Source organism: Anomaloglossus baeobatrachus, chromosome 1 (genome assembly GCF_048569485.1).
Source record: "Anomaloglossus baeobatrachus isolate aAnoBae1 chromosome 1, aAnoBae1.hap1, whole genome shotgun sequence".
In the NCBI taxonomy this organism is placed as follows: Eukaryota; Metazoa; Chordata; class Amphibia; order Anura; family Aromobatidae; genus Anomaloglossus; species Anomaloglossus baeobatrachus.
The window spans coordinates 203,980,708-204,008,065 of record NC_134353.1 but is presented as its reverse complement, the minus strand read 5'-3'; the positions used below and the strand labels follow the sequence as shown (position 1 = coordinate 204,008,065).

The 27,358-nt window shown below is 48.5% G+C and overlaps 1 protein-coding gene across 1 annotated transcript in view; it reads right to left on the bottom strand.

Annotated features, from left to right (window-relative positions):
• Positions 1-27,358, bottom strand: part of TMEM154 (transmembrane protein 154) — a 92,899-nt gene that overhangs the window by 14,984 nt on the left and 50,557 nt on the right. The window contains exons 4-5 of the mRNA XM_075335548.1: positions 22,399-22,481; positions 20,600-20,645 (exon numbers count right to left, since the gene is read on the bottom strand). Coding sequence (XP_075191663.1) covers positions 20,600-20,645; positions 22,399-22,481 — 129 coding nt within the window. The remainder of the gene's footprint in view (positions 1-20,599; positions 20,646-22,398; positions 22,482-27,358) is intronic.

Genomic DNA, 27,358 nt, shown 5'->3' with positions numbered 1-27,358 from the left:
GATAGCAGACATGCTTGGAGTAGCAAAATCAACAGTCGGGTACATTCTGAGAAAAAAGGAATTGACTGGTGAGCTTGGGAACTCAAAAAGGCCTGGGCGTCCACGGATGACAACAGTGGTGGATGATCGCCGCATACTTTCTTTGGTGAAGAAGAACCCGTTCACAACATCAACTGAAGTCCAGAACACTCTCAGTGAAGTAGGTGTATCTGTCTCTAAGTCAACAGTAAAGAGAAGACTCCATGAAAGTAAATACAAAGGGTTCACATCTAGATGCAAACCATACATCAATTCCAAAAATAGACAGGCCAGAGTTAAATTTGCTGAAAAACACCTCATGAAGCCAGCTCAGTTCTGGAAAAGTATTCTATGGACAGATGAGACAAAGATCAACCTGTACCAGAATGATGGGAAGAAAAAAGTTTGGAGAAGAAAGGGAACGGCACATGATCCAAGGCACACCACATCCTCTGTAAAACATGGTGGAGGCAACGTGATGGCATGGGCATGCATGGCTTTCAATGGCACTGAGTCACTTGTGTTTATTGATGACATAACAGCAGACAAGAGTAGCCGGATGAATTCTGAAGTGTAGAGGGATATACTTTCAGCCCAGATTCAGCCAAATGCCGCAAAGTTGATCGGACGGCGCTTCATAGTACAGATGGACAATGACCCCAAGCATACAGCCAAAGCTACCCAGGAGTTCATGAGTGCAAAAAAGTGGAACATTCTGCAATGGCCAAGTCAATCACCAGATCTTAACCCAATTGAGCATGCATTTCACTTGCTCAAATCCAGACTTAAGACGGAAAGACCCACAAACAAGCAAGACCTGAAGGCTGCGGCTGTAAAGGCCTGGCAAAGCATTAAGAAGGAGGAAACCCAGCGTTTGATGATGTCCATGGGTTCCAGACTTAAAGCAGTGATTGCCTCCAAAGGATTCGCAACAAAATATTGAAAATAAAAATATTTTGTTTGGGTTTGGTTTATTTGTCCAATTACTTTTGACCTCCTAAAATGTTAAGTGTTTGTAAAGAAATATGTACAATTCCCACAATTTCTATCAGATATTTTTGTTCAAACCTTCAAATTAAACGTTACAATCTGCACTTGAATTCTGTTGTAGAGGTTTCATTTCAAATCCAATGTGGTGGCATGCAGAGCCCAACTCGCGAAAATTATGTCACTGTCCAAATATTTCTGGACCTAACTGTAGCTGAGATGAGGACTCGAGGTCCTTGTGATTTTAGAATACCTATCATAGGAAGTGATGATATCAATTTCCTCACTCCAATTTTCTGTATGTGGGATTGAATCGCTGTGCGAATCTGCAGGTATCTAAAAAACTGATCTTGGAACATTATATTCAATTTGGACTTGTTCAAAGGACTTGAAGGTTGTGGTTCCTGGGACAAGAAGATCACCTAATGCACTGACGCTGTGAGTGGCCCAGAATTGCGCCGAGGGGTGAGCTCTCAGAGTATGGAAGTGGCTATTCCCCCATAATGGGAGTTCCGCCACCACCCCTTCGAAGTGTGCCACCCTCTTGGCTTGTCGCCAGGCCAGACTAATCTTGCCAACCTGAGGAGGGGTAATTGCCGTGGTGTTCTCAGTCCATCTGATTCCAGAAAACCCATTAAACAATCAGTACCAGCTGCGTGTGCCAAGTGACTCTCAGAGTTTGGCAGCTGACATCCAGGCATCCAAGTCTCTAGTGCCCTAAGCTGTCCCGCGAGGTAGTAGAGGAAGAACTCCGGTAAAGCCATCCCTCCCAGTCTTTTGGATCTCTGTAAAATGGATAACCGAAGTTTGGGCCTGGATTTCCCCCATATGAAAGAGGTAGTAAGCGAGTTCAACATTGAGAAGAAGGATTTGGGTACTGATACTGCACTATGTTGTAGTGTATAACTAAGCTTTGGAAGTAATATCATTTTGATTAAATTTATTCTGCCAACCACTGACAGGGGTAGCTTGTTCCACAAGTTATATTTAAGTTTAACGTGCTCCAGAAGTGGTGTTATACTCGTCTGCAGGTCTAGTGTATGGTCTTTCTGTATGTGTATTCCCAGGTATTTAAAGCTAGTTACCACTTGCAGAGGCGACCTACCCTCCATTGAAATTCCAGACCCATGCATTCATGGCATCAAAGCCGATTTATCCCAGTTGATGCGTAGTCCCGAAAACTCCCCAAATGTATCTATAGTGTCTATAACCACCGGTAGAGTCTCTTGCACTCGATCTAATAAGACAACCATGTCATCCGCATACAATCCTATTTGATCTGTGCGGTCGGCTATAGTGATTCCAGTGATCTGTGGATGAGATCGGATTCTAATTGCCAAAGCTTCAATAACTAGTGCAAACAATGCTGGAGACAGAGGGCATCCCTGTCTTGTGCTCCGATTCAATGAGAAGGGTGTAGACATAGCACCATTGACTAGTATCCTGGCTGTCGGGGACCTATACAACATATGAATCCAATTGCTGAATTTAGGCCCAAAGGCGAATCTCTGGAGGCAGGCAAATAAAAATGGCCATTCTACCGAGTCAAATGCCTTGGCCGCATCCAGCGAGGCCAAGGCCCACTCGTTCTCCTGGACCAGTGTGCTATATTGCACTATGGACTGGACCCGTCTTATATTTATAGAGGTGTTTTTCCCAGGCATAAATTCGGTTTGATCTGGGTGAACTATACTCAATATGACTGAATTAAGCCTGGACGCCAGTATTTTGGTAAAGATCTTGTAATCCACGTTATCTAGGGATATAGGACGGTATGAACCGCAGTCTAGTGGGTCTTTACCCTCCTTCCTCAGCACGACTATATGTGCTTCGTACAAGGGGGCAGGTAGAGAGTCGCCGGCTGAAAAATGTGAGAAAACCTCTAAAAGAATCGGGGCCAATACGTCACAATATTTACTATAGAATTCTATGGGAAGGCCATCTGGACCCGGAGATTTCCCCCTAGCCATATCCGAGATGGCAGTAATCACTTCATCCAGTGTGATGTCCGCCTCCAGAGACTCCCGTTGTGATCCACTCAAAGTGGGAAACTCCAAATCCGACAAATATGTCACGCAACTTTGAACTCCATGAGGATTTCTAGAAGTGTATAGGGTTTTATAGTATTCACAAAAGCACTCTAAAATATCTTCAGGGGATGTAGCTATTGAGCTATCCATCCTCCGTATACCCAATATTGTATTTGAAGTGTTGTACTGCCTAACCATATATGCCAATAATTTACTGGATTGATTTCCAAGCTCAAAATATGATTGTCGGGTAAAGAACAATTTGCGTTTGGACTTTGTCTCAGAGTGCTGCATATATAACCTATATGATTGCATCCAGTCCGCCCTATTTCCATCGGTTTGGGCCGATATATATATTGCCTCTGAATCCCTAAGTCTCCCCTCTACTATATCATCCTCAGTTTTAGTCACTCTTTTAAGATATGTTATGGTTGAAGACAAACACCCTCTAAGGTAGGCTTTAAGAGTGTCCCACACCAAGTTAATATTCCAGGGTTTAGGGTGGTCTTCCAGGAAATCCTCTATTTGGGTCAGAGTTCTATCACTTTGATCTATTAATTTCAGCCAAAAGGGGTTTAACCTCCAAAAGGGTTTACCAACACATTGGTTAGTCTTCATAGTAAGAATCACTGGGCTGTGATCTGATATGCCCCTGACCCCGTGTACCACGTCATCCACCCAGGTTGCGATATTGCTCGACCCAAAAATATAATCCAGTCGGGACAGCGTGCGTCTAGTAGAAGAATGACATGTATATTCTCGGGTATTAGGATGCCGGAGATGCCAAAGGTCAATCCACCCACCTCCCTCCGTGCATTGCTGCAAATCAGTCAAGTGTGTGGCTGAATGTTGTCCCCCTCCATCCATCCGAAACCTGTCCGGCTCCTCATTCATCACAAAATTAAAATCCCCCATACATAACACATACGCATCTGGATAATTGAGGGCAAAGCTCAGTGCTTGTTTAAGAATGGAGATGCGAGCTGGCGGGGGGTTGTAAATACATAACAGCACACAATCTCTAGAGTTTATAGACGCATATATAAACACAAATCGCCCCTCTGGGTCACGCCTCACCACCTTCACTTCCCAACGGATATGTCTATGGACCAATAGAGAGATACCCCTGGAGTAGCTGGTGTGGAACGCATGTGCCGACCACTGTACCCACGGTTTGTTTACTAGTCTGGCTGTGTCCCGTGTGAGGTGAGTCTCTACCAGTACCACCAGTTGGGCCTTGACTTGCTTAATTTGGGAGAATACCTTAATACGTTTTTTGGGCGATTTAAGGCCTCTGACATTCCAGGTCATAAATATCAGCTCTGACCCCATATCACATAGATCTTTTTATAGAACCAGGATCCCAGGTATAAGACGCTTTCTGCCCTGCAGTTAAGTGTGGTTAACCCTCCAACAGTAATAAGCCTGTCCCTGCAAAGAAATAAAGTTAATGCAATTGCAGCTGTAAACATAAAGAACCAATATCGAACTTCAGGACCTTTCCGATAAGTCCTGTAAAACATTTCACACATCAATGGGGATACCACCACTGAATACAGTGTCCTGGTATAGGTGGTATAAGGGTGCACAAGATAGGGCTCCCATTTCACAAGAACCAATTCCTGGCCAATTCCTCCATCACTCGAGGCACGGGGAAGTAGCATCTGTCTCCAAAGGGGCTTCAAGCAACCATGGAAGAAGAGGGTCACAAGGGGGCACAGAAAATGTCACCTAGGAAAGTAATCTCATTGCTTCTGCCCCTTAGGTTTTGGGTGTACCTGTAGCCAGTCCTCAGCCTCAGCAGGTGTAGTAAAAAACAGAGATGACCCTTCATGCACTATGTGGAGCCGGGCAGGGTACAGCATAGAGTAGATGATGTTCCGCTCCCTTAATTTCTTCTTCACCTCCATGAAGTGGGCCCTCTGTTTCTGGAGGTCCACCGAAAAGTCCGGAAAGATCGAGAGCGCAGCATTATTGAACTTGAGTGGGCTCTTCTGTCGGGCCAGACGGAGTGCTGTGTCTCTATCTCTGTAGTTGAGTATCCTTGCTAAAAAGGGACGTGGTGGCGCGCCTGGAATAGGAGGCCTCATTGGAACTCTGTGCGCCCTCTCCACCGCAAATGTCGAGGAGAACGCATCTCCGAGATTAGATTTCAGCCACTCCTCCAGGAATTGTTCCGGATGCTGACCTTCCGAGCGCTCTGGGAGTCCTAAGATTCGTATATTGTTTTGACGCATGCGGTTCTCCAGATCGTCTGCTTTCTCATATTGATACACTGGGGATTTGCTGATTCTGCACCCCTCTCTTATCGTGCCCCCGTGGCCTGAATCTGTGCTTTTATAATGTATATTTAGTAATATGTCTGTCTCCACTTCCTCACCACGTCCAGAGAGCCAGAAAACAGCCACTTATATGGTGGATAATAAGAATGAAGGGAGTCCCAGGGCAGCACAGCACTCAGGGTGTATTTATCAGGATGACGCAGGCCTGCGCAGCGTGGGGACTTCAATATGTGCCACTTATTTGTTTTCATGTGTCAGGGAGAATCTGCAGGGCCTGTGTTTCAAGGCACACACTCCAGACCCTCCAGCACTCTATGGGTTAAAGTCTCCTACACAGCCGCTGACCCCTTAATGTGCTGCTCTCTGACTGCCAGTTACACAGCTAACGGATTAACTCTCTGTGCTCACCACTCCCAGGTCTTCACCTCTGGCCATAATTCTGTCACTCCTTACTGCTCTCCGGAGTCATGCTCTGCTGCTCACTGTGAAAATGCAGACTGTGGGAAGATGGCTGCTGCGCCACACTCTCCAGCCTCTGGAGATCCAGCAACACCGTGCAAGACTCAGGGAATAGCTCCAGTGGGAATCGGCAGCCTCCAGATGGTGTCTCCTGTCACAGCAGCAGGTCAGTGAGTAAATGACTTTACCTCTTTCACCAATTTATTGACCAGAACAATCAAATCCGGGTCCGGTGTAATCCAATAAGGGGGTCACATGCCGATCCATACCATAGTCACTGTCCCAGTCAATGAAGAACAGAATGTTCCCTATTGGCTGGGAGAGCAATGCAGTGACTTGAGCTAACATCAATAGGTCAGCCCAGGTCTCTGCAGGGGATGCCGAGCGCTGCCATCAGGAGGTTAGATGAGATCATTACCTGCTGTGATGATCTCCTGCAGTCCTGCCATCAGCGCTGTCACTGCCTTCTATGCCCGCCGCGTTCTCAGCAGTATCACGAGAGCCCGTGACGTCACCGCTAGTGACAGTCTCGGGCCGCGGGCACAGACGGCAGTGACGGCGGTGACGTCAGGAGGCAGGAGATCGTCACAGCAGGTAATGATCTCATCTCACCTCTTGACAGCAGCGCTCGGCATCCCCGCAGCTGCACGCACTGCAGGGTGACAAGCTGCTGACACTGCGGGCAGACACTGACACACTGCAGGGCGGGCAGCCGCGGGGCCGGAGCGGGACACAGACTGCACGGGCACCTGGAGGTCACACGGAAGTGCTTCTGTGCGGCGTCCAGGGAGTGTGATCTGTGTGTTTACTCTGCTCCACTTCCTCTTCTGTCATAATGACATTACTACCTGCAAAACCGCAGGCAGCGATGAGCATTACCGCAGGTAAACCGCGGCTATACCGGGGGTATACCGCACATCATTTGCTACCTGCGGTATACCCCCGGTATTTCGCGATTACATTACAGTGAATGGAGTGAAATACCGGGGATATACCGCAGGTACCTGCGGAAAAGAAGTGACATGCACATTTTCTCAAGAAATTTTCTCAAGAAAATCTTTAGAAAGAATTTTCTTGAGAAAAAAACGCAGTGTGCGCAGTTGCGCACAGCTATTTTTTTTCTATAGGTTTTGTTGGGAAATGTCTGCAGAAAGATCACAAGCATTTCTCAAGAAATATCCGCAGCAAAACCGCGGGTAAAACCGCGGGTAAAAACGCCTAGTGCGCACAGGGCCTAATTTTGCAAAACATACTAATGACATTGGTTACAGAAAATTTTCTAAACTATTAAAGGATCCAGTGAGTACTGGTGGTACCATAAACTGGAAGTGATAAGAGCATAATTTCACCATAAAACCGGCCAAGACTAGGTGCTCCCCGCAAGATTTTAGACAGAGGAGTGAAAAGAATTGTGAGAAGAGTTGTCCAAAAGTCGATAACCACCTGTTGCGAGGTACAGAAAAACCTGGAATCAACAGGTGCATTTGTTTCAAAGAAAACAATTACTAACACATTCAACCTCCTTGGCCAGTATGCAGGTTCACCATGCAAGACTCCATTGCTGAACAAAAAGCATGTTCAAATGAGTTTAAAGTTTGCTTGACAATATTTAAATAAGTCTGTGAAATTCTGGGAGAATATAGTCTGTTCATATGAGACCAAAATTGAACTCTCTGAATGCCATAATACACACCATGTTTGGATGCAAAAAAGGCCCTATCCTAAAAACACCATACCAGCAATGAAGTTTGGAGGTGGGAACATCATGTTGGGGGGCTGTTTTTCAGCATACAGTACTGGAAAACTTCACTGTCATTAAAGGAAGAAAGGATGAATGGACAAATATACAGAGACATTATTGATAAAAATAAACTGTCATCTGCCAGGATGATGAAGATGAAACAAGAGTGGTTATTGTAGCAAGACAATGATTGTAAACAAACAGCCAAGGAAACTCAATTGTTTTCAGTGAAAAAAATAAAGCTGCTAGAATAGCCCAGCCAATCATCTGATCTGAAAATGTATGGAAGGAACTAAAGCTCAGAGTTCATAGAAGAAGCCCACAGAACTTTCTGGATTTTAAAAATGTTTGTGTGGAAGAATGGACCAAAATCACACTTGAGCAATGCATGCGACTATTTTCTCCTTGCAGGAGGTGTCATGAAGCGGTCATCACCAACAAAGGCTTTTGTATGAAGTATTAAATACATTTCAGTAAGCATTTTCAAAACTTCTTCCCTGTATAATTTCTCATTATTAAACATCACTAAATTTATGGACATCTGTGCTTTGATTTCTTTGCCTGTTTCTATTGGGCAGGTTATCACCAACATCTTGTGATGTCAATAGCAGTGATGTCAATAGCATTGTTACGCTAGCGGAGGAAGAACGACTTTGCCATAGACCAGGCTTACCTTGGAGGGGTGTGACTGAATTCCTACCTGGTTTTCAACAGAGTCCCTTATGATAAAGATGGACTGGGCTGGCCTTAGACACCAGATACCACTCCACAGCAGTCTTTAGTACTGCAGTATCTGACCCAAAATTCAAGGACGCAGGTATGGAGGCTGGCAGGACGGAGCGTGTATAGTGGAGGCTAAGGCTATGTGCGCACGTTGCGTACAGTCACTGCAGAAATTTCTGCAGCGATCTGAAGAGCACATGTGCGCTTTTAATCGCTGCAGAAATGTCCGTAGTGAAAAAAAAAAAAGCCGATTCCATGCGCTCTGCCTGCAGCTCCTGCCATAGACAGTGCAGGGGCTGCCGGCAAAGCGCACGGAAGAAGTGACATGTCACTTCTTAGAGCGCAGCGCTTCGGCAGAAGCCGAAGCGCTGCACTCTAAAACGCCACGTGCGCACGGCCCCTGCACAATCTCCATAGACTGTGCAGGGGACGCAGGACGCATGCAGTTACGCTGCGCTACAAAGCGCAGCGTAACTGCATGAATTACGCACACGTGCGCACATAGCCTAAAGGGTGCTTTACACCAGACAATCTATCGTGCGATAGATCGTCGGGGTCACGGTTTTTGTGACGCACATCCGGCATCGCTGGCGATGCCGGCCTGTGTGACACCTCCTAGTGACGCAGTATCGCTCACAAATCGTGAGTCGGGTACTGCTCGCTAGGTTCCATAATATCGTTTGATTTAGTTGACCATCGTTTCCGTGGTAGCACACGCCGCTCCGTGTGACACCACGGGAACGATGAGAAGCTCACCTGCCTCCCGCGGCCGCCACCGGCTCTATGTGGAAGGAAGGAGGTGGGCGGGATGTTTACGTCCCGCTCATCTCCGCCCCTCCGCTTCTATTGGCCGGCGGCCGTGTGACGTCGCTGTGACGCCGAACGTCCCTCCCACTCCAGGAAGTGGACGTTCGCCGCCCACAGCGAGGTCGCACGAGAGGTAAGTATGTGTGACGGGGGTAACTAACTTTGTGCGACACGGGCAGCGATTTGCCCGTGACGCAAAAAGGCCGGGGGCGGGTACGATCGATTGTGAAATCGCACAATCGGTCGTACCGTATAAAGCAGCCTTAAGAGTACGGAGTACTTTCAGGAGACTAGTTGGACGGGCAGCTACTGAAGACAGGCAGATTGAGTTCAGGTGCAAGAACAGGCAGGACGAGTTCAGGAACTGGAGACAGGCTGGACGAATACAGGTACTGGAAACGGACTAGCAAGACAGGTTCTTGTTCAGGAGACAGGCAGGACAAGTTCTACTTCAGGAGACAGGTAGGACAGGTTTGGGAACTCAGAGAGGCACAATGGGTTCAGGAGCTAAGACAACAGGCAGACAGCAGACTGAAGTACTGACCGGATCAGACTAACCAGGAACCTAGTTGTTCAGGCACCTCCCAACAGGGAAAGGTGCATAAAATACATAGTGCCTTCTAGCCATAGGTTGGGGAACAATTTCTGAGCACGAGCGTTGGCCCTTTAAAAGTTGGGGAGCGCACTCGCACCCTAGGAATGATGCAAGGGAACCTGTGCAACATGTGGAGGCCCTGGAGCGTTGGGACTGAAAAAGTAGCAGGGAAATAAACAGGCAGGTGGTAGTAAGCATGTTGGCGTCTCTGCCCAGGAAAAGAGGTGGGAGAATGCATGGACACCGGCGTTACAAGCATCTTTAGCTATATATTTATTTAGAAATATACAGTATATTATGTACATTTGCCTTTTTTCACAGTTGCTCTTTTCTGTCTGTCCGCCAGTGAGTGGACACATATACTAGGTAAAAAGAATGAATTTCCAGATGGAGTAGTTTTGATGTGGTAAATGTAGGATGACATTAAAGTTAAAGTACAACTAAATAATATTGCTCAGTATTATATACAGATAATAAAGTTACTAGCTTGTTACTTTATTTTGCTATTTAACAGAAGTTGAAGAGCATCTGTCACTTGTCATAAATAAGCAAAAATAATATCCATATGAGCAGGTAAGCGATCACTATATGGCTAGTAAACAGTGAATACAACCACTAATCATACTTGTGGGAAATCCTGTAGGGAAACCCATGTAATGAATGCAATCCACTAGATAAGATATTAAAAACAGGAGAACAAAAAGTGGATAATATGCAAAAATAGTGAAAATTTTATTCCATCAAGGTTCAAAAAATGCAATAAATAAGAATACAGAGAGACAAAGAGGATATTGGCACATACAAATACACTGGTAGCAGCCATATAAAGAATCACAGATACAGTGGTGAGAGTGCCTATGTAGCACAAGAGGTTATCACCAGCTCACAAGCAATGCTACATACCAAGATAGATGGGGGTGTGAAGTGTCACCCACTAGTAAAGTACCAATAGTGCCTAGACAAAAAGACCTGGAGTCCCCCCCAGGGGGAGAGAAAAGGTAACGCGCGTTTCACGTGTTGTCTATCTTAATGCTTCATCAGACCAGGGAGGGGTGAACACTCCTCTGTTGTAGGGTCTTTGAAACTCACCATGTGGTGTATCACATGGTCAGAAAAAGCCAGTCAGTGGTGTTTTAGACAGCGCATGCGCGGACGGCGCCCGTCCCTGACAGCGGGCGCAAGCAGCATCTAGCAGAGGAGTGCACGGTGGGGCGATATGACGCGTCCAAGAAGCCACCCCCATACGTACACAACACCGCCCAGAAGACGCCGCCGAGCACGCCGGGAAAGGACGCAGGGCGCGCATGCGCACACATCAACTGCTGAAACTTAAAGGGAAAGATAACGTACATCAGGATAAGAACGACAGAACACATAATCATGTCACAATAATAGCGGTAATTCATAGTAATAGTCCACGCAGTGGGATCCAATGAACGGTAAATCAAGGAAAATTCCTTTCTTAGCAGTCAGGCTGTAAGATGTGTCCAGGCAATCAACATGCTAAGGCAAGGGACCAAAACAGGAGAAAAGGGACTGTGAACAAAAAGCAGCAGCATAAAAATACAGCAAAACAAGAAAAAGTGACACAAAAAGTCACATAATTTAAAAACATTATTAAATAGTGTGAATGTAAAAATTAGATAAACCCCACATCAACATGAAAGATGCGGGGAAAAGAAGGGGGGGAGGGGAGGGAGAGGAGCTACAGGAAAGGGGCAAAGCTCAGGGACTCGTTCAGACCAGACAGAACCATGGTCCCCAGTATAGTAATCCATTTGGTTTCCCTCTGGGCTAGAAGTTTTTTAATGTTTCCCCCTCTATTGCCACCATGGACAACATCTATCCCCATGGCTCGTAGTGATTTAGCATTACACCCGTGATGACTCCTAAACTGTTGTGGGAGAGTTTTAAGAGTTAATACATCAGTCACTGTCCTGGCCGCGCTAATGTCTCTCACATGCTCACGCACTCTAATCCGCAGTTCCCTAGATGTCAGACCGATATAGATCTTAGGGCAACTGCATGTGGCATAATAAATGATATTAGAGCTAGCGCATGAAATATAAGATCTAATATCGAACTTCCGACTGCCATCAGCAGTGAAGAAAACTTTACTGCGAGAGACATTAGTGCAGGCAACACAGTGACTGCAGTGAAAACAACCGCGTGTAGGGTTGGTAAATGGTAAGGCCAAAAGGATGAGACATCACGGGTGTGTAGTGGCTGTGTACCAGGTAGTCTCTGAGATTTTTAGACCATCGTGCAGTCATGAGGGGATGATTAGGGAGGAGATCCTTCTAGGTGGGATCAGATTTTAAGATGGGCCAATATTTACCCAGAATGGACCGCATGTTGTGCCAAGTGTGGTTGTATGTAGAGATGAATCGAGCCTCTCCGGGCCCCGTATCCACCCTGCCAGACAGTTGCAGGAGCTCTCGTCTCTCTGTGTTCCTTGCCCGATTGTAGCCCTGGGCCACTGATTTAACTTCCAGGCTGGTTGCTAGGGGGTATAGCCGCCGTACCATCAAAAAGGGCTACAATGCAGTCACTGTGTTGCCTGCACTAATGTCTCTCGCAGTAAAGTTTTCTAAACTGCTGATGGCAGTCGGAAGTTCGATATTAGATCTTATATTTCATGCGCTACCTCTAATGTCCTTTATTATGCCACATGCAGTTTCCCTAAGATCTATATTGGTCTGACATCTAGGGAACTGCGGATTAGAGTGCGCGAACATGTGAGAGACATTAGCGCGGCCAGGACAGTGACTGATGTATTAACTCGTAAAACGCTCCCACGACACTTTAGGAGTCATCACGGGTGTAATGCTAAATCACTTCGAGTCATGGGAATAGATGTTGTCCATGGTGGCATTAGAGGGGGAAACATTAAGAAACTTCTGGCCCAGAGGGAAACGAAATGGATTACTATACTGGGGACCATGTTTCCGTCTGGTCTGAACGAGTCCCTGAGCTTTGCCCCCTTCCTGTAGCTCCTCTCCCTCCCCTCCCCCCTTCTTTTCCCCGCATCTTTCATTTTGATGAGGGTTTTATCTAAATTTTTACATTGACACTTTTAATGTTTTTAAATTATGTGACTTTTTTGTGTCACCTTTTCTTGTTTTGCTGTATTTTTATGCTGCTGCTTTTTGTTTACAGTCCCTTTTCTCCTGTTTTGGTCCCTTGCCTTAGCATGTTGATTGCCTGGACACATCTTACAGCCTGACTGCTAAGAAAGGAATTTTCCTTGATTTACCATTCATTGGATCCCACTGCGTGGACTATTACTATGAATTACTGCTATTATTGTGACATGATTATGTGTTCTGTCGTTCTTATCCTGATGTACAGGGTCTTTCTCTTTAAGTTCCAGCAGTTGATGTGTGCGCATGCGCGCCCGGAACCAGATTTTTTTTAAATTCAGTTAGGTCCGCCGGTTCTGGTTATCTGCGAGTCTACCCATCACTACTCACAAATCAAACACATAAAAGTGAAATGGAGGAACAAGTTGAGATGCATAGTTAGATGACAGGTAAGTGTTTTAGGTGAATTCCAATGGGAAAAATTGTGTACATTGTAATTAGGAATGGTGGATAAAATGTATGGTAAGGTGGGGTGGAACAGTGATCAATTCCAGGAATGAATATCTGGTTGACAGATATCATACTAAGGCGGGCTTTGCACACTACGACATCGCATGTGCGATGTCAGTGGGGTCATGTTGAAAGTGACTCACTTCCTGCGTCGCTCTCGACATCATAGTGTGTAAATCCTAGATGATACGATTAACGAGTGCAAAATCGTCGTAATCGTATCATCGGTGTAGCGTCGGCGAATTCCATAATTACGCTGACGCGACGGTCCGATGTTGTTCCTCGCTCCTGCGGCAGCACACATCGCTGTGTGTGAAGTCGCAGGAGCGAGGAACATCTCCTACCTGCGTCACCGCGGCTCCCGTCGGCTATGCCTAAGGAAGGAGGTGGGCGGGATGTTTACATCCCGCTCATCTCCGCCCCTCCGCTCCTATTGGCTGCCTGCCATGTGATGTCGCAGTGACGCCACACGACCCGCCCCCTTAATAAGGAGGCGGTTCGCCAGCCAGAGCGACGTCGCACGGCAGGTGAGTGAATGTCAAGCTGCCGTAGCGATAATATTCGCTACAGCAGCTATCACAATGATATCGCAGCTGCGACGGGGGCGGGGACTATCGCGCTCGGCATTGCAGCATCGGCTTGCGATGTCGCAGCGTGCAAAGTACCCCTAAGGCAGACCTGGGCAAACTACGCCACAGTCACCCTACCCCCTCAATTCCGATTTCACCAGTATCTGCATCGTCAATATGCAGATAACATTGAATGGAGTTGTGGCTCCATCCTTCACCATTCAGTCTGTGGAACGGAGTAGCTCAGCACAGCAGGCAAGATGATGTCATTAGATCGTGCCTGCTGTGGAGCATCATTGTGCAGAGAAAAGACTGGAGCAGAGCACTGGAGGAACAGGGGCGAGGTAAGAAGTGTTTGGTTTTTTTTTGTCATTTATTTGGGGGTCATCATGTGTTTAGACCTATGGGGGATGATACCATGTGGGAGCCATTATAAAGTGTTAGGGAATTGTGAGTAATCATACTGTGGGGTCATCATTCTGTGTTTGGGAAACTGTGGGGGTTTAGGGCCTGTGGGAATAAAATTGTGTTTTGGGGCTGTGAGGGATCATATTGTATTGGGGGTGTTGTGGGGGCCATCATATTATGTTGCGTAACTGTGTGTCATTAATCAGTGTTTTGGAGATTGGCGATCACTCGGTGTATGGGGGCTGTGGGACAGGACCCGGCTCCAGGTTTTCATGGGCCTCAGATGAAACCGTCTCAGTGGGCCCCATGCACACGCAGATACGCACATACACAGACGCATACACAAACAGGCATATATACATATACATATTTGAAGACAAATTCACAAAAAATACCTTTCAACAGACATAACAGACAGACATAAATATATACACATTCATATACACTGACATACAAAGACACGCATCATACATGCACACACAGACACATTACAGATATTTTTAAAATGGAGAAGCTGGCAACAAATCTCACTCACCTTTTTTCCCATCCAGCTCCTCTCGGGTATGTGCCTGTGCACGCCATGCTGCTTGATGGCCATCATTAACAGACATGACAGCACTGTACGGCCTTGTCTGCTTGCAGTGACCTGGATGGGCTGGCACAGCAGTACACCTTTAATTCTGTTTGTGTGCTAGTCCAGCAGAGTCACTGCTAGCAGGCAAGGCCGCATAGTGCACACTGAGAATGTTGTATATACATCACAGGAGACATGGCATCTACAGTATATATATACGGTATCACTGGAAAGACTGGGGGCTGATATATCACAGAGGACATTACAGGAGGGACATACACTTTACTGGGGTGCATACATATTACTGAGGGATATACATATTACTAGAGAACATACACATTATTGGGCTACATACACATTACTGCAGGGACATACACGTTACTGCGGGGACATACACATTACTAGATGGACTTACATGTTAATAGAGGGACATACACATTACTAGAAGGATATATGTGACACCCTGGCAAAACCAGGTAGGCCCACATTAGGCCCCCGCATAACACCTTCCCTCACAGGGTTACATACAGCTGACCTGAAACCCTAGTCACCTCCCTCAGGGCAAGACAGGCACACCAGTGGGCAGGACCAGGTGGTTAGGGAACGCCCACCTAGGGGTCTAGACAGCCCGGGGCGGTAAAACAAGCAGATGAAGTCTAGAGTTCAAGTTGAGAGGAGTGGAGGCTGGGGCTCCAGCGTAGGTGAAGCTCGAGTTGACAGGTACCAGGGTCAGAGCCCTGGTACCTTGGCTAGGTGGCAGAGTGGTCTCCATCGGCAGGCGACGGGAAGACGTCAGCCAGAGATCCGAGGTGGAGCGGGACAGGGTTTGAGCCTGCTGGTACAGACACCAGAGACCCGACCCAGAAACCATGCACAGAGGGGGTACTCGGACCCTGAAGCCAGGACCGGAACCAACGGCTTAGCTAATCAACCGATTGAGCGCAGGATTATAGGTCCTGTCCCAACCAAAGTCCCAAAAGCAGACAACCACCCACAGAGAGGGATAGGGCAACCGCCAGGGCCCATAGATCCCACGGGTTTGTGTCAGCGGGCACGGCTCCTCAGGTACACAAAAAGCCAGGAGCGGACTCCCGTGTTCTATACCGGGAAGTCTAAACAAACAACAGAACTAGTGCAGAGGAAAGGACGGCGACCACCAGCCCGGGTGGGGGACCAGAGTACAACTGGCCGCGGCGACCAGCCACCAGCACCTTGGTTTACCAAAAGACTCATGTGATTCATTTAATTGTGAGTAACCAAACATCCCCTGGTACGTCCGGGCGCGCAATCCCTTGCTATCGCTTTACCCTGCACAGAGACACTGGGTCCCGGGGCAACCATCCCTACCCACGGAGGGGTTAACATCAAGCTGCCACTACATCTCCCCCAGGTGTCCCACAACAGCAGCGGTGGTGTCCCACTTCACCACACACCGTGGGTGGCATCACGAACTGAATACGGCCAAGCCCGTACAACTACGTCCCCCTTTTTATTTGACGTGTCCGCGTGACCCACGGGTCCGGAGGATCCCTCGAACGACACAGCGGGTCCGGATCAGAGCAGCCCGGCTGCCACAGGCGTGGGAGCGGCACACCCCATAAAAAGGCGTCACGAACAGGATTGTAACCCATCCACCTACCTGGTGGAAGTGCGCCTTAATTTGGACAGTCAGCGGTGATCCGTTGAAAAATTTCCAGAAGTCGCCATTTTGCTGCCATTTTTGGGCGCGAAAAACTACAGCCCAGCGTCTTCTCCCCCAACAAAGGGCGCGAAGTTGAAGCCCGCCCCCTGGGAACGAGGCTGGAAGGAAACAACACCCTGAGGCCGAAAACAAAACTAACCTGCCGCTCAAGAGAGTGCTTGCAAAAGACCAAGGGGGGCGGGCGAAGAGTCTGCAGCATGTGACCCGAGCAGATAAAGGGCAGAGACGCCAGGACTCTGCTACCCTTTTGTTCCTGGACACCGACGGAGAAAGATGGCTGAACAGTCTGTCAAACCAAATGTGCCGCAGAATCCAGGCTCAGGCCAATTTCCTGCTAAAGTGATGGATGGCTGAGAAGGCGGAGCTGGCTGCAGCCGCCGGGCCCGCAAAGTGGAGGAGACCTCGGAGGAGCAGGTAAGCGACCCACTCCCCTGTGTCCCACCGGGACCGGCCCACCAGGCCAAGGGGCCCGGACTGCCACCATCCGCCACGCCGTCTCCCTCGCTGCCCGTACTTGTAGCCGACACCCCGCTCGGTCCACTGCCACAAGCAACGGCAGCGGTACCTATCCCATCTGCCTGTGAGGACCCACCATCGGAATCCTCAGGCCGCGAGCACGCCACCGCTCCGGCACCAGCTCCAAGCCAGACTGAGACCTGGAAGACATCCCCTCCGGTCCCGGGCCAGGCCGAACCCCCGACGACATCACTCCCGGTCCCGGAGAAGGCAGCGCACTCAATGACAACGGCCCCGGCAGTCTGCCCAGCCGCAACAGAGGCGGCGCCTGACCGGAAGTCAGCAGAAGACGCCGACAGCTCCCCAGTTCCCGGTCCCAGCTGAGGCGCACCCGGGATGCACCTGCAGGGAAGCAGAGCGAGCCACGACACAGCGGAGCCCTCCATTGCCAGTGGTGCCGGTCACAGCCGGCACGGAGGGTGTCCGGCCTGGCACGGACCCCGCGCAGGTGGAAACGGAGTACGAAACCGGTGCCCCGTATTGGGAGCGGCAGCGGCGCCAGCTGAAGAAGGAGATCGCGGCCCGGGAAAAGAGAAAGGTGGAGGTACTGTCCCAAACATACACCGAGAAAGACCACCTCCGGAACGCCACCTTCCGGGTGCGGGGCCCAACATATCAAGGGCAGGTCCGGCACTTCAATGCCCAGAGAGATTGGGGCTTCATATATGAGCCGGGCCTGAAGGCCGAGATCTTTGTATCCCGAAGGGATGTGGCCCCTCATCTGCCTGTTGGCCTCCCAGACCAAGACCTGGAGCCCGGAGAAATGGTCTTGTACACCCGGCACTGTGGAGAGAGGGGGTGGTTCACCCTCGACGTGAGGAAGTGGGTGAAGATGGGTGCCCAGCTGCACACCCACCCCTCTCCGCCATCTTCACCTGATTAAGAAGTTAAGGTAGCGGAACCCCGGCTACCCCAGTTATACAAGTCCCCGTTGGGACCGTTCACCGTTTAAAAAGTTTTTACAGTTTTAAAAATGGACCACGGCTTTGGAATGGAAAGCCAACCCAAGAACTATTGGGTCTTGTAAATAGTCCCTGACCACCCTTCTCACCCTGCTGCAGTCTCTGGAGAGGCTGATTGGAGGAAGGGCCTGCGGTAGAGTAGGCCGAGGCCCAGTCACCATTGAGACCGGTGACTACCCTCCAGGCCAGGGGTCCCGGACTTGGGGCCCATGACAAAAGACTGCCGAGTAAGGAATTTTTTACCCGACCCGTGAGGGCAACACCGGGACCTGTCCTGGACTTGGGCAAGGGGTGCACACTAGTGCTTAGCGGTGGCACCAGGGGGCAGGTTGTTTTGGGTGGGGGTGCGTTGAGAATGACCCGGTCCGTCCCGTCCCAGTTTAAATGTGAAACATTTAAGCAATGTGCCTCCCGTAAGGGAAGAAAAACCAATGTATTAATGTTAATATACTTGTAAACTGTTCCTATTTTTCTACTTTTTAGTTCCAGTTAAATAAATGTTGGTGGTCGGACAGCCCGCGGACGGTCTGTATTAAACCAAGGGGGAATGTGACGCCCTGGCAAAACCAGGTAGTCACAGATTAGGCTGCCGTATAACACCTTCCCTCACAGGGTTACATACAGCCGACCTGAAACCCTAGTCATCCCCCTCAGGGCAAGACAGGCACACCAGTGGGCGGGGCCAGGCGGTTAGGGAACGCCCACCTAGGGGTCTAGACAGCCTGGGGCGGGAAAACAAGCAGATGAAGTCTAGAGTTTAAGTTGAGAGGAGTGGAGGCTGGGGCTAGGTGTAGCTCCAGCGGAGGTGAAGCTCGAGTTGACAGGTACCAGGGTCAGAGCCCTGGTACCTTGGCTAGGTGTCAGACGGTGGTCTCCGTCGGCAGGCGACTGCAAGATGGCAGCCGGAGATCCGAGGTGGACCGCGACAGGGTTGGAGCCCGCCGGTCCCGACACCAGACACTCGACCTTGAAACCATGCACAGAGGGGGCACTCGGACCCTGAAGCCAGGACCGGAACCAACGGCCTAGCTAAGCAACCGATTGTTTGGGACAGGACCTATAATCCTGCCGTCAAAGTCCCAAAAGCAGACAACCACCCACAGAGAGGGATAGGGCAACCGCCAGGGCCCATAGATCCCTCGGGTCAGCGTCAGTGGGCACGGCTCATCAGGTACACAAAAAGCCGGGAGCGGACTCCCGTGTTCCATACCGGGAAGGAAGTCTAAACAAACAACAGAACTAGTGCAGCGGAAAAGACGGCGACCACCAGACCAGGTGGGGAACCAGAGTACAACCGGCCGCGGCGGCCGGCCACCAGCACCTTGGTTTACCAAAAGACTCGTGTGATTCATTTAATTGTGAGTAACCAAACATCACCTGCTACGTCCGGGCGCGCAATCCCTTGCTATCGCCATACCCTGCACAGAGACACTGGGTCCCGGGGCAACCATCCCTACCCACGGAGGGGTTAACATCCAGTTGCCACTACATCTCCCCCAGGTGTCCCACAACAGCAGTGGTGGTGTCCCACTTCACCACACACTGTGGGTGACGTCACGAACTGAATACGGCCAAGCCCGTACAACTACGTCCCCCTTTTCATTTGGCGTGTCCGCGTGACCCCCGGGTCCGGGGGATCCCTCGAGCCACACAGCGGGTCCGGATCCGAGCAGCCCGGCTGCTACAGGCGTGGGGGCGGCACACATACACGTTACTAGGGAGACATACATACATACATATTACATTACGGGGGGGGGGCATACACATTGCTGGGGCCATTGGGGGACATACACATACTGGGGATGCTGCGAACCTGAAGCACTAGTGTCATACACATACTGGGGGACCCTGGAACGACTGGCAGTGCTGGGGAACACAGGGAGCTGTCTGTGACCTCTCGGTGCTAGTGTAGAAAGCCACCGGGCACAACAGGCAAGTAGATAGCAACTATCAGCCTGTTAGTGTTTAGGCCCTTTTTTTTTTATTTTGCAAAGTCCTGGGGATGACCCCTTTTAGAGTTCCCTCACTCAGCATATGAAAAAATCTGTTCAATTTCATCCAGAGAATTTGGAGCAGTGAACTCTGTTTGCTATTCCATATGTCATCCGAGTGCTACGGTATGTGAGTTTGCGGCTTTCTCTCGCCTAGCATCCGTATGACGTGTATACCTTCCATATGCAATGCGTTGTTTATTTTCTCAGCAACTATTATTCTACAATCAATTACAGGACCATTACAGTGTTCTGTGCTACAGAATGGTAATGTATCTGTAAAACAATGGCTGGCACTAGCATGCTCCGTGTGCCATTCTTTTTTTCTTACATCTATAGACATGAACGAACCTTAAATGTCAGGAAAAATAACAACTACAGATTTTATATGTATTTTTTAATTCTTATTTCTGAAAAAGATGATTTAGTTATTGACATGACCTACGACAAGTTTCTCTATAGTGTCCACAATCTAAGTGTTTACCAGAATAGTCTTAGAATATGGTCCCTTCCTCCTGTAAACAGTGTTTTGTCCTAATCACACTTTATGCTGGCTGATATATAGTAAGGTAATTACTTGATATCTGATTTCCTGTGTCTGTTAGAGCCACCTAGTGGCAGCATGATGAAAGTGTCACATACCTTGTGTGAAATTTGCTGTCTTCTTCCAGGGTAGACAAGCGACAACCTGCAAATATAGAGCACATTATCAAGTAATTCAGTAAGGTAGGTTAGTATAGACACAATGAGGAGTATGTTACCTGTCACAATGTAGCCAGATGTCTGATAAATTCTACAAGTTGCCTCCATAGTTAAATCTTGTGTCTGGTGGGCCTGTATTACACCAAATGTATGTGGTTTACGAAACAGAACCATTTTTACTGTAAATGGTATTTATATGGATGTGTTTGCACTTGCATAGAATACAAAAAAATGTATTTCAATTTGGCATCAGTGTGACATACATTTTTGCACGTATCCATTTTGATCACTTTTTTACCGGATGCAAAAACGCCATCTGCTGCACATTTACATGGTTTAAAAGACTGTGTGCAAAAATCTGATCTGTATTTAGAACACTGAAATCAATGGAAGACGTGCAAATAAAGTGTTATACATTTGCTTCCATTTTTTTTTCAGCTGTCTTTTTATGTATTTTGGTTTTTAGAGAAAAGAAGTCATATGACCTGCTGACACCCCTTCCTACAAAGGTCAAAAATCTTATATTACAGATGCTTTAAAGACTCATGAACTTGCTAAGTTATTGGGGCATGATCACCGAGGGGCCGAGAGAGGAGGCACCGGAGAACAGCGCCGCTCACCGGGCCAACCAGCACCGCAGCGACCGGTTTAGGTGAGTATTATAAAGTGTTTTTTATGTTCTCACAGCGGCCTGCGCTCTTATATACAGCATGTTAGAATACTGTATATACGAGCCCACTGGTGGAAACATGATTAAGAACTTAATGGGTTGAAACGCGTAGGAAATATATCCTCTACCCTGTTTCTATGTGCCTCCTGTGTGTTGATTTTTGGACATTTTAATGGATACAATAAAGTTTTCAATTTTTTAACTTCTTCCATTCTCCTTGAGACGCTGGATCCCTCCTTTTGAATTATTCGGTCCAGGGTCACCGGGGTGACTATCTGCAGACCACAATCACAATCACGTTGTGCCAATCGGAGCGGAGAAGTAGCTCCCTCCCTCTGCTATGCCGATTGGTGTTGCTGTCACTATTGATAGTGGCATCAGAGGGGTTAAACACTTGCGATCAGTGCTAGCATTGATCGTGGAAATTGCAGCAGATTGTCATCTATGACAACACAAAGCTGACACCTGCTTATAGTCTCAAGGGCGCCGCTTGTGAGCCGGCGCGATCATAGCGCCATACATCTACGGCACTTCGCATGAAAACACCTCCTGCAGCTCCGCACATGTACTCCGGATGTTGTGAAGGGGTTAAAAACACTTACAAACTTGAGAAAACATTAAAAAATAACAAGAGGAAAGCTATGATAAGATAAATCGCTATGCTGTGCCGCAGATTTTGCTACAAAATACTGTGTGGTTGTACCATAAAAGTGCTGATATACTTGGAGGATTCTGTCTATTTTATGATAAATATCACATTGTTGTGAAAGAGAAGGAGTCGTTTATATGTCGTCTCCATAAGATGATTATATTTTTAGCTTATAGTGTAAGAATAAGAATTAGCTTTCTTCAACAAGCGATCATTTGTGACACAAAAACGTGGAGTACCTTCCCACAGCATAGTGATCTGTGATCTAACAAAGGCAAAATTACAGGCCCCTATAGAGATAAGTGATATAAAAACATGAGGCAAACAAAGGCATAATGTATTGATGGGTGTCTGCCGCAGCTGCTGGGATAAACCCTGCCATTTTATATTATAATACAGAAATGTGTGTGAAGCACTTACTGTTTTTCATGTTGCTCATCCATTTGTCAAGATCATCCATCTCAATCTCCATTACTGATGGAGTGTCCTCTTCAAAGATAGGGCTGGAAAAGATGAAGAAAGCAGCTGCTCATCATTAATACTAAAAAATGAGCTGAGAATTACAAAGTCAGATCTTATCGGTGATATTCTCTAAGAACGGGTAAATGATAGAGTGCCACACACGCTTACAGAAAGTGTAAATGGCCTCTTACATAGAGCAATAATTGCCACATGATCATTCACTTTACCCGGGGATGGAACAATGATTCGCTCTTGTGTCATTGATCAGATCAATACTTACCAAAACTAGATAAATGTGCCAGAATTCTGGAGTAATATGGGCCAAAACCTGTCTTTCATGACTTCCATCACATTTTTCATCTTTTGTAGATATTTTGTGTGAATTGTCTGATTAGTAGAGAATAGCCTCATTAAAAAGCGGCAGGGTCAATCATGTGACAACCGGGCCCCGATTCAAGACCAGCTTCTTTCATGCCGGTCTTGATGAGGGGGTGAGCTAGAAGGTGAGGTGCCTGATTCATCAAGAAGTGCACATCTCTTATTGAATCAGGCGAGGCACAAAGCGGCGTATGTGCTTACCAACAAATCTTACTCCAGTCTAGGACTGGAATAAGATTTGTGGAGTCAGACACACCACTGCTCGTCCCAAATTTGGCAAGCGGTGGTTTTCACACCCAATAACGCCCCATCACCCCTCCTATTTCGGAGCTGGGAAAAAATGGTATGATCAGTGCCACTGTCAATCAATGCTATTGCTTGGTGGGAGCATTAACACAGCAATGTAACGGACATCCTGGCATGTGCAGGGAGAACTGGGTATCTAGAAAGAGGGACGGCTTCTTCTCTGCACATGCCAGTCACACTTTTTGTGGGCATGCTCCCATCGCACCCTGGCATTGAATGACAGCAGTTCTGAACAAATCCAGTTACTGCAGGCACAGAGAGCAGAACCATTACTTACACTTTTTTAAACACATATGTCTAGCTTTTAGGGTTAATACAAGCATCAATAAAAAGAGTATTAAGAGGCTGATAAACTGCTCATAATAGCTCCTAGTGGTAAATCATGATGTCAGGTTCTCTTTAGAATAGAAATAAAGACACCAAAACACATGGGCAGAGATGGGAGATAAGGGATTTCAAAGTCAAGGTACAAAATTTGATCAGTTATGAGCATGAAATTAACTCACGATGAAAAAGCCTAGAAATTTGCTGCTTTCTGTTTTATTAATAAAGGGCTGTTAAAGAAGTTTTACAAAACTGCCCCGCAGCCACCAAAATAAATTTTAAAAAATGATTGCTAGCCCAACCATTTCTTATTGTTTCCAGCACTGTGTTCCCAATACAGGTCATCTGTTTAAAGAGAATCTGTCAGCAGGTATTTACTACCTCATCTGAGATCAGCATAATGTAGAGACAGAGACCCCAATTCCAGCGATGTGTCTCTTACTGAGCTTCTTGCTGTCATTTTGATAAAAGCATTGCTTTCTTTGCTGCAGATCAAGCAGTTATTTGAATGCGGAGATCTATAACACCGCCCACAGCACTGATTGGCAGCTTTATGACCATATTGAGTGTACACAGAAAAACACCAATCAGTGGTGGGACGGACTTATACAGAGCTCATAAATATGCTGGACTACCTGGCAGCACGCCAAGTAGTCCATTAGTGATAATCTCCACGCTGTTAAAGAGTAATTTTATCAAAACTAAACTAAGCAGCCTAGTAACTGACCTATCGCTGGAATCAGGGTCTCTGTCTCTACATCATACTGCTCCCGAATTAGTTGAGAAATCCTTGTGACTGATTCCTTTTAATGACTTCAGCATTGATGTCACATTTTCCTCACGTGACCACATCTTGTACCATGTAACCACAATGCGATTAGCCGCACTGGTTATGAGAGTTATATGGAATCTCACCGCTGCTGCAGGGTAAGCAGATGACCAGCAAAGAGAAACAGAGATGTGGCACTGGAATAACAAGAATTAAATGGACACATTATACATTTTTTACATTTCTTTTTTTGTGCATGAGTTCCTATGGGCAGATTATTAATAACTGGGAAAACCCTTTTGAGTGTTTATATTTTATGCAGTGGGTTCCTAGGTCCCTAGAGGGAGCTAAAATTGTAACGGAAAAAAGGATAGCTTCAACCCATAGCCGGCTTTACCTATGTGCGAGTGGTGTGGTCGCACAGGGCGCCAGCTGGCCGTCAGCAGAGGCAGGCACCCAGGGAGCAGGAATGCACTTTCACTTTGCTGCTTCTTCGGTGCACAGGCTCCAGCAGGGAGCGCCCCCCTCGGCTCTGCGTAGTGTCTACTCCCTGCACAGGCTCCAGCAGGGAGCGCCCCTCTCCCTCCTCTCGGCTCTGAATAGCGTCTTCTCCTTGCACAGGCTCCAGCAGGGAGCACCTCTCCCCCTCCTCATGGCTCTGCGTAGTGTCTGCTCCCTGCACAGTCTACAGCAGGGGGTGCCCCTCCCCCTCCTCACGGCTCTGCATAGTGTCTGCTCCCTGCACAGTCTACAGCAGGGGCGCCCCTCCCCCTCCTCTCGGCTCTGCATAGCGTCTTCTCCCTGCACAGGCTCCAGCAGGGAGCGCCCCTCCCCCTCCTCTCGGCTCTGCATAGCATCTTCTCCCTGCACAGGCTCCAGCAGGGAGCTCCCATCACCCTCCACTCGGCTCTGCATAGCGTCTTCTTCCTGCACAGTCTCCAGCAGGGAGCACCCCTCCCCCTCCTCTCGGCTCTGCATAGCGTCTGCTCCCTGCACAGGCTCCAGCAGGGAGCGCCCCTCCCCCTCCTCTCAATTCTGCATAGTGTCTGCTCCCTGCACAGATTCCAGCAGGGGGCGCCCTTCCCCCTCCTCTCGGCTCTGCATAGCATCTTCTCCCTGCACAGTTACAGCAGGGAGCGCCCCTCCCCCTCCTCTCGGCTCTGCATAGCATCTTCTCCCTGCACAGGCTCCAGCAGGGAGCGCCCCTCCTCTCGTCCCTCTGCATAGCACCTTCTCCCTGCACAGGCTCCAGCAGGAAGCGCCCCTCCCCCTCCTCTCGGCTCTGCGTAGTGTCTGCTCCCTACACAGTATACAGCAGGGGGCGCCCCTCCCCTTCCTCTCGACTCTGCACAGTGTCTGCTCCCTGCACAGGTTCCAGCAAAGGGCGCCCTTCCCCCTCCTCTCGGCTCTGCATAGCATCTTCTCCCTGCACAGTTACAGCAGGGAGCGCCCCTCCCCCTCCTCTCGGCTCTGCATAGCATCTTCTCCCTGCACAGGCTCCAGCAGGAAGCGCCCCTCCCCCTCCTCTCGGCTCTGCGTAGTGTCTGCTCCCTACACAGTATACAGCAGGGGGCGCCCCTCCCCTTCCTCTCGACTCTGCACAGTGTCTGCTCCCTTCACAGGTTCCAGCAGGGGGCGACTCCCCCTCCTCTCGGCTCTGCATAGCATCTTATCCCTGCACAGGCTCCAGCAGGGGGCGCCCCTCCCCCTTCTCTCGGCTCTGCATAGCGTCTTCTCCCTGCACAGGCTCTAGCAGGGAGCGCCCCTCCCCCTCCTCTCGGCTCTGCATAGCGTCTTCTCCCTGCACAGGTTCCAGCAGGGAGCGCCCCTTCCCCTCCTCTTGGCTCTGCATAGCATCTTCTCCCTGCACAGGTTCCAGCAGGGGGTGCCCCTCCCCCTCCTCTCGGCTCTGCATAGCGTCTTCTCCCTGCACAGGCTCCAGCAGGGGTGCCCCTCCCCCTACTCTTGGCTCTGCATAGTGTCTTCTCCCTGCCCAGGCTCCAGCAGTGAGCGCCCCTCCCCCTCCTCTCATCCCTCTGCATAGCGTCTTCTCCCTGCACAGGCTCCAGCAGGGTGCACGCCTCCCCCACCTCTCATCCCTCTGCATAGCGTCTTCTCCCTGCACAGGCTCCAGCAGGGAGCTCCCCTCCTCCTCCTCTCAGCTCTGCATAGCATCTTCTGCCTGCACAGGCTCCAGCAGGGGGCGCCCCTCCCCCTCCTCTGCACTGTCGGCTCCCTGCACAGGCTCCAGCAGGGGGCGCCCCTCCCCCTCCTCTGCACTGTCGGCTCCCTGCACAGGCTCCAGCAGTGGGCGCCCTCCCCTGATCTCGGCTCTGTGTCCTCTCTCTTCCCGTCCTTACCAGAGAGAGGGGAGGGTCGGCAGCACTGCCGGTGATGCTGTTACAAGAGTCACACTGAAATCCTGGAGCCCAGGAAGTAACTATATATGAGTATAATGTGCTGTGTGTCATCTGTAATGTATTATGTGCTGTCTGTATGTGTTATGTATAACGTGTGTGTCCTGTATAGTGTGCAATATCTGTCTGTCAATCTATTATCTCTCTGTTTGTCTATCTCTCTATTATATATCTGTCTATATCTATGTATCTCTATTATCTATCATATACGGTATCTCTCTATCTTTCTATTATCTATATATTGATGTGTCTGATATCTATTTGTCTATCTAACATCTATACAGCCTTGGTCTGGCACACAGACACCAGTGAATGCCCCAGAGGGCTCTCTAAGGTTATGTGCGCACAGTGCGTTTTTTGCAGCATTTTTGCGCATTTTTCGGGTGCGTTTTTGTGCTCATAACTGTATGACTTTGCTTCCCCAGCAAAGTCTATGAGTTTTCATTTTTGCTGTCCGCACACAACTTTTTTTTAAGCTGCGTTTTTGAGCTTTAAAGAAAAAAAAAAAAAAAAAAAAAAAAAAAATGGACATGTCAATCCTTTTCTGCATTTTTTTGCGTTTTCCCCCCATGCAATGCATTGGAAAAAAAAACGCAGAAAAACGTAGAGATCAAAAACGCAGCAAAACGCGGTAAAAAACGCAGCGTCAAAAAAAACACTGTGTGTGCACATAGCCTAACTGGACATAAAAGGGAACCACTGGAAGGGTTGCAGCTGGCATCAA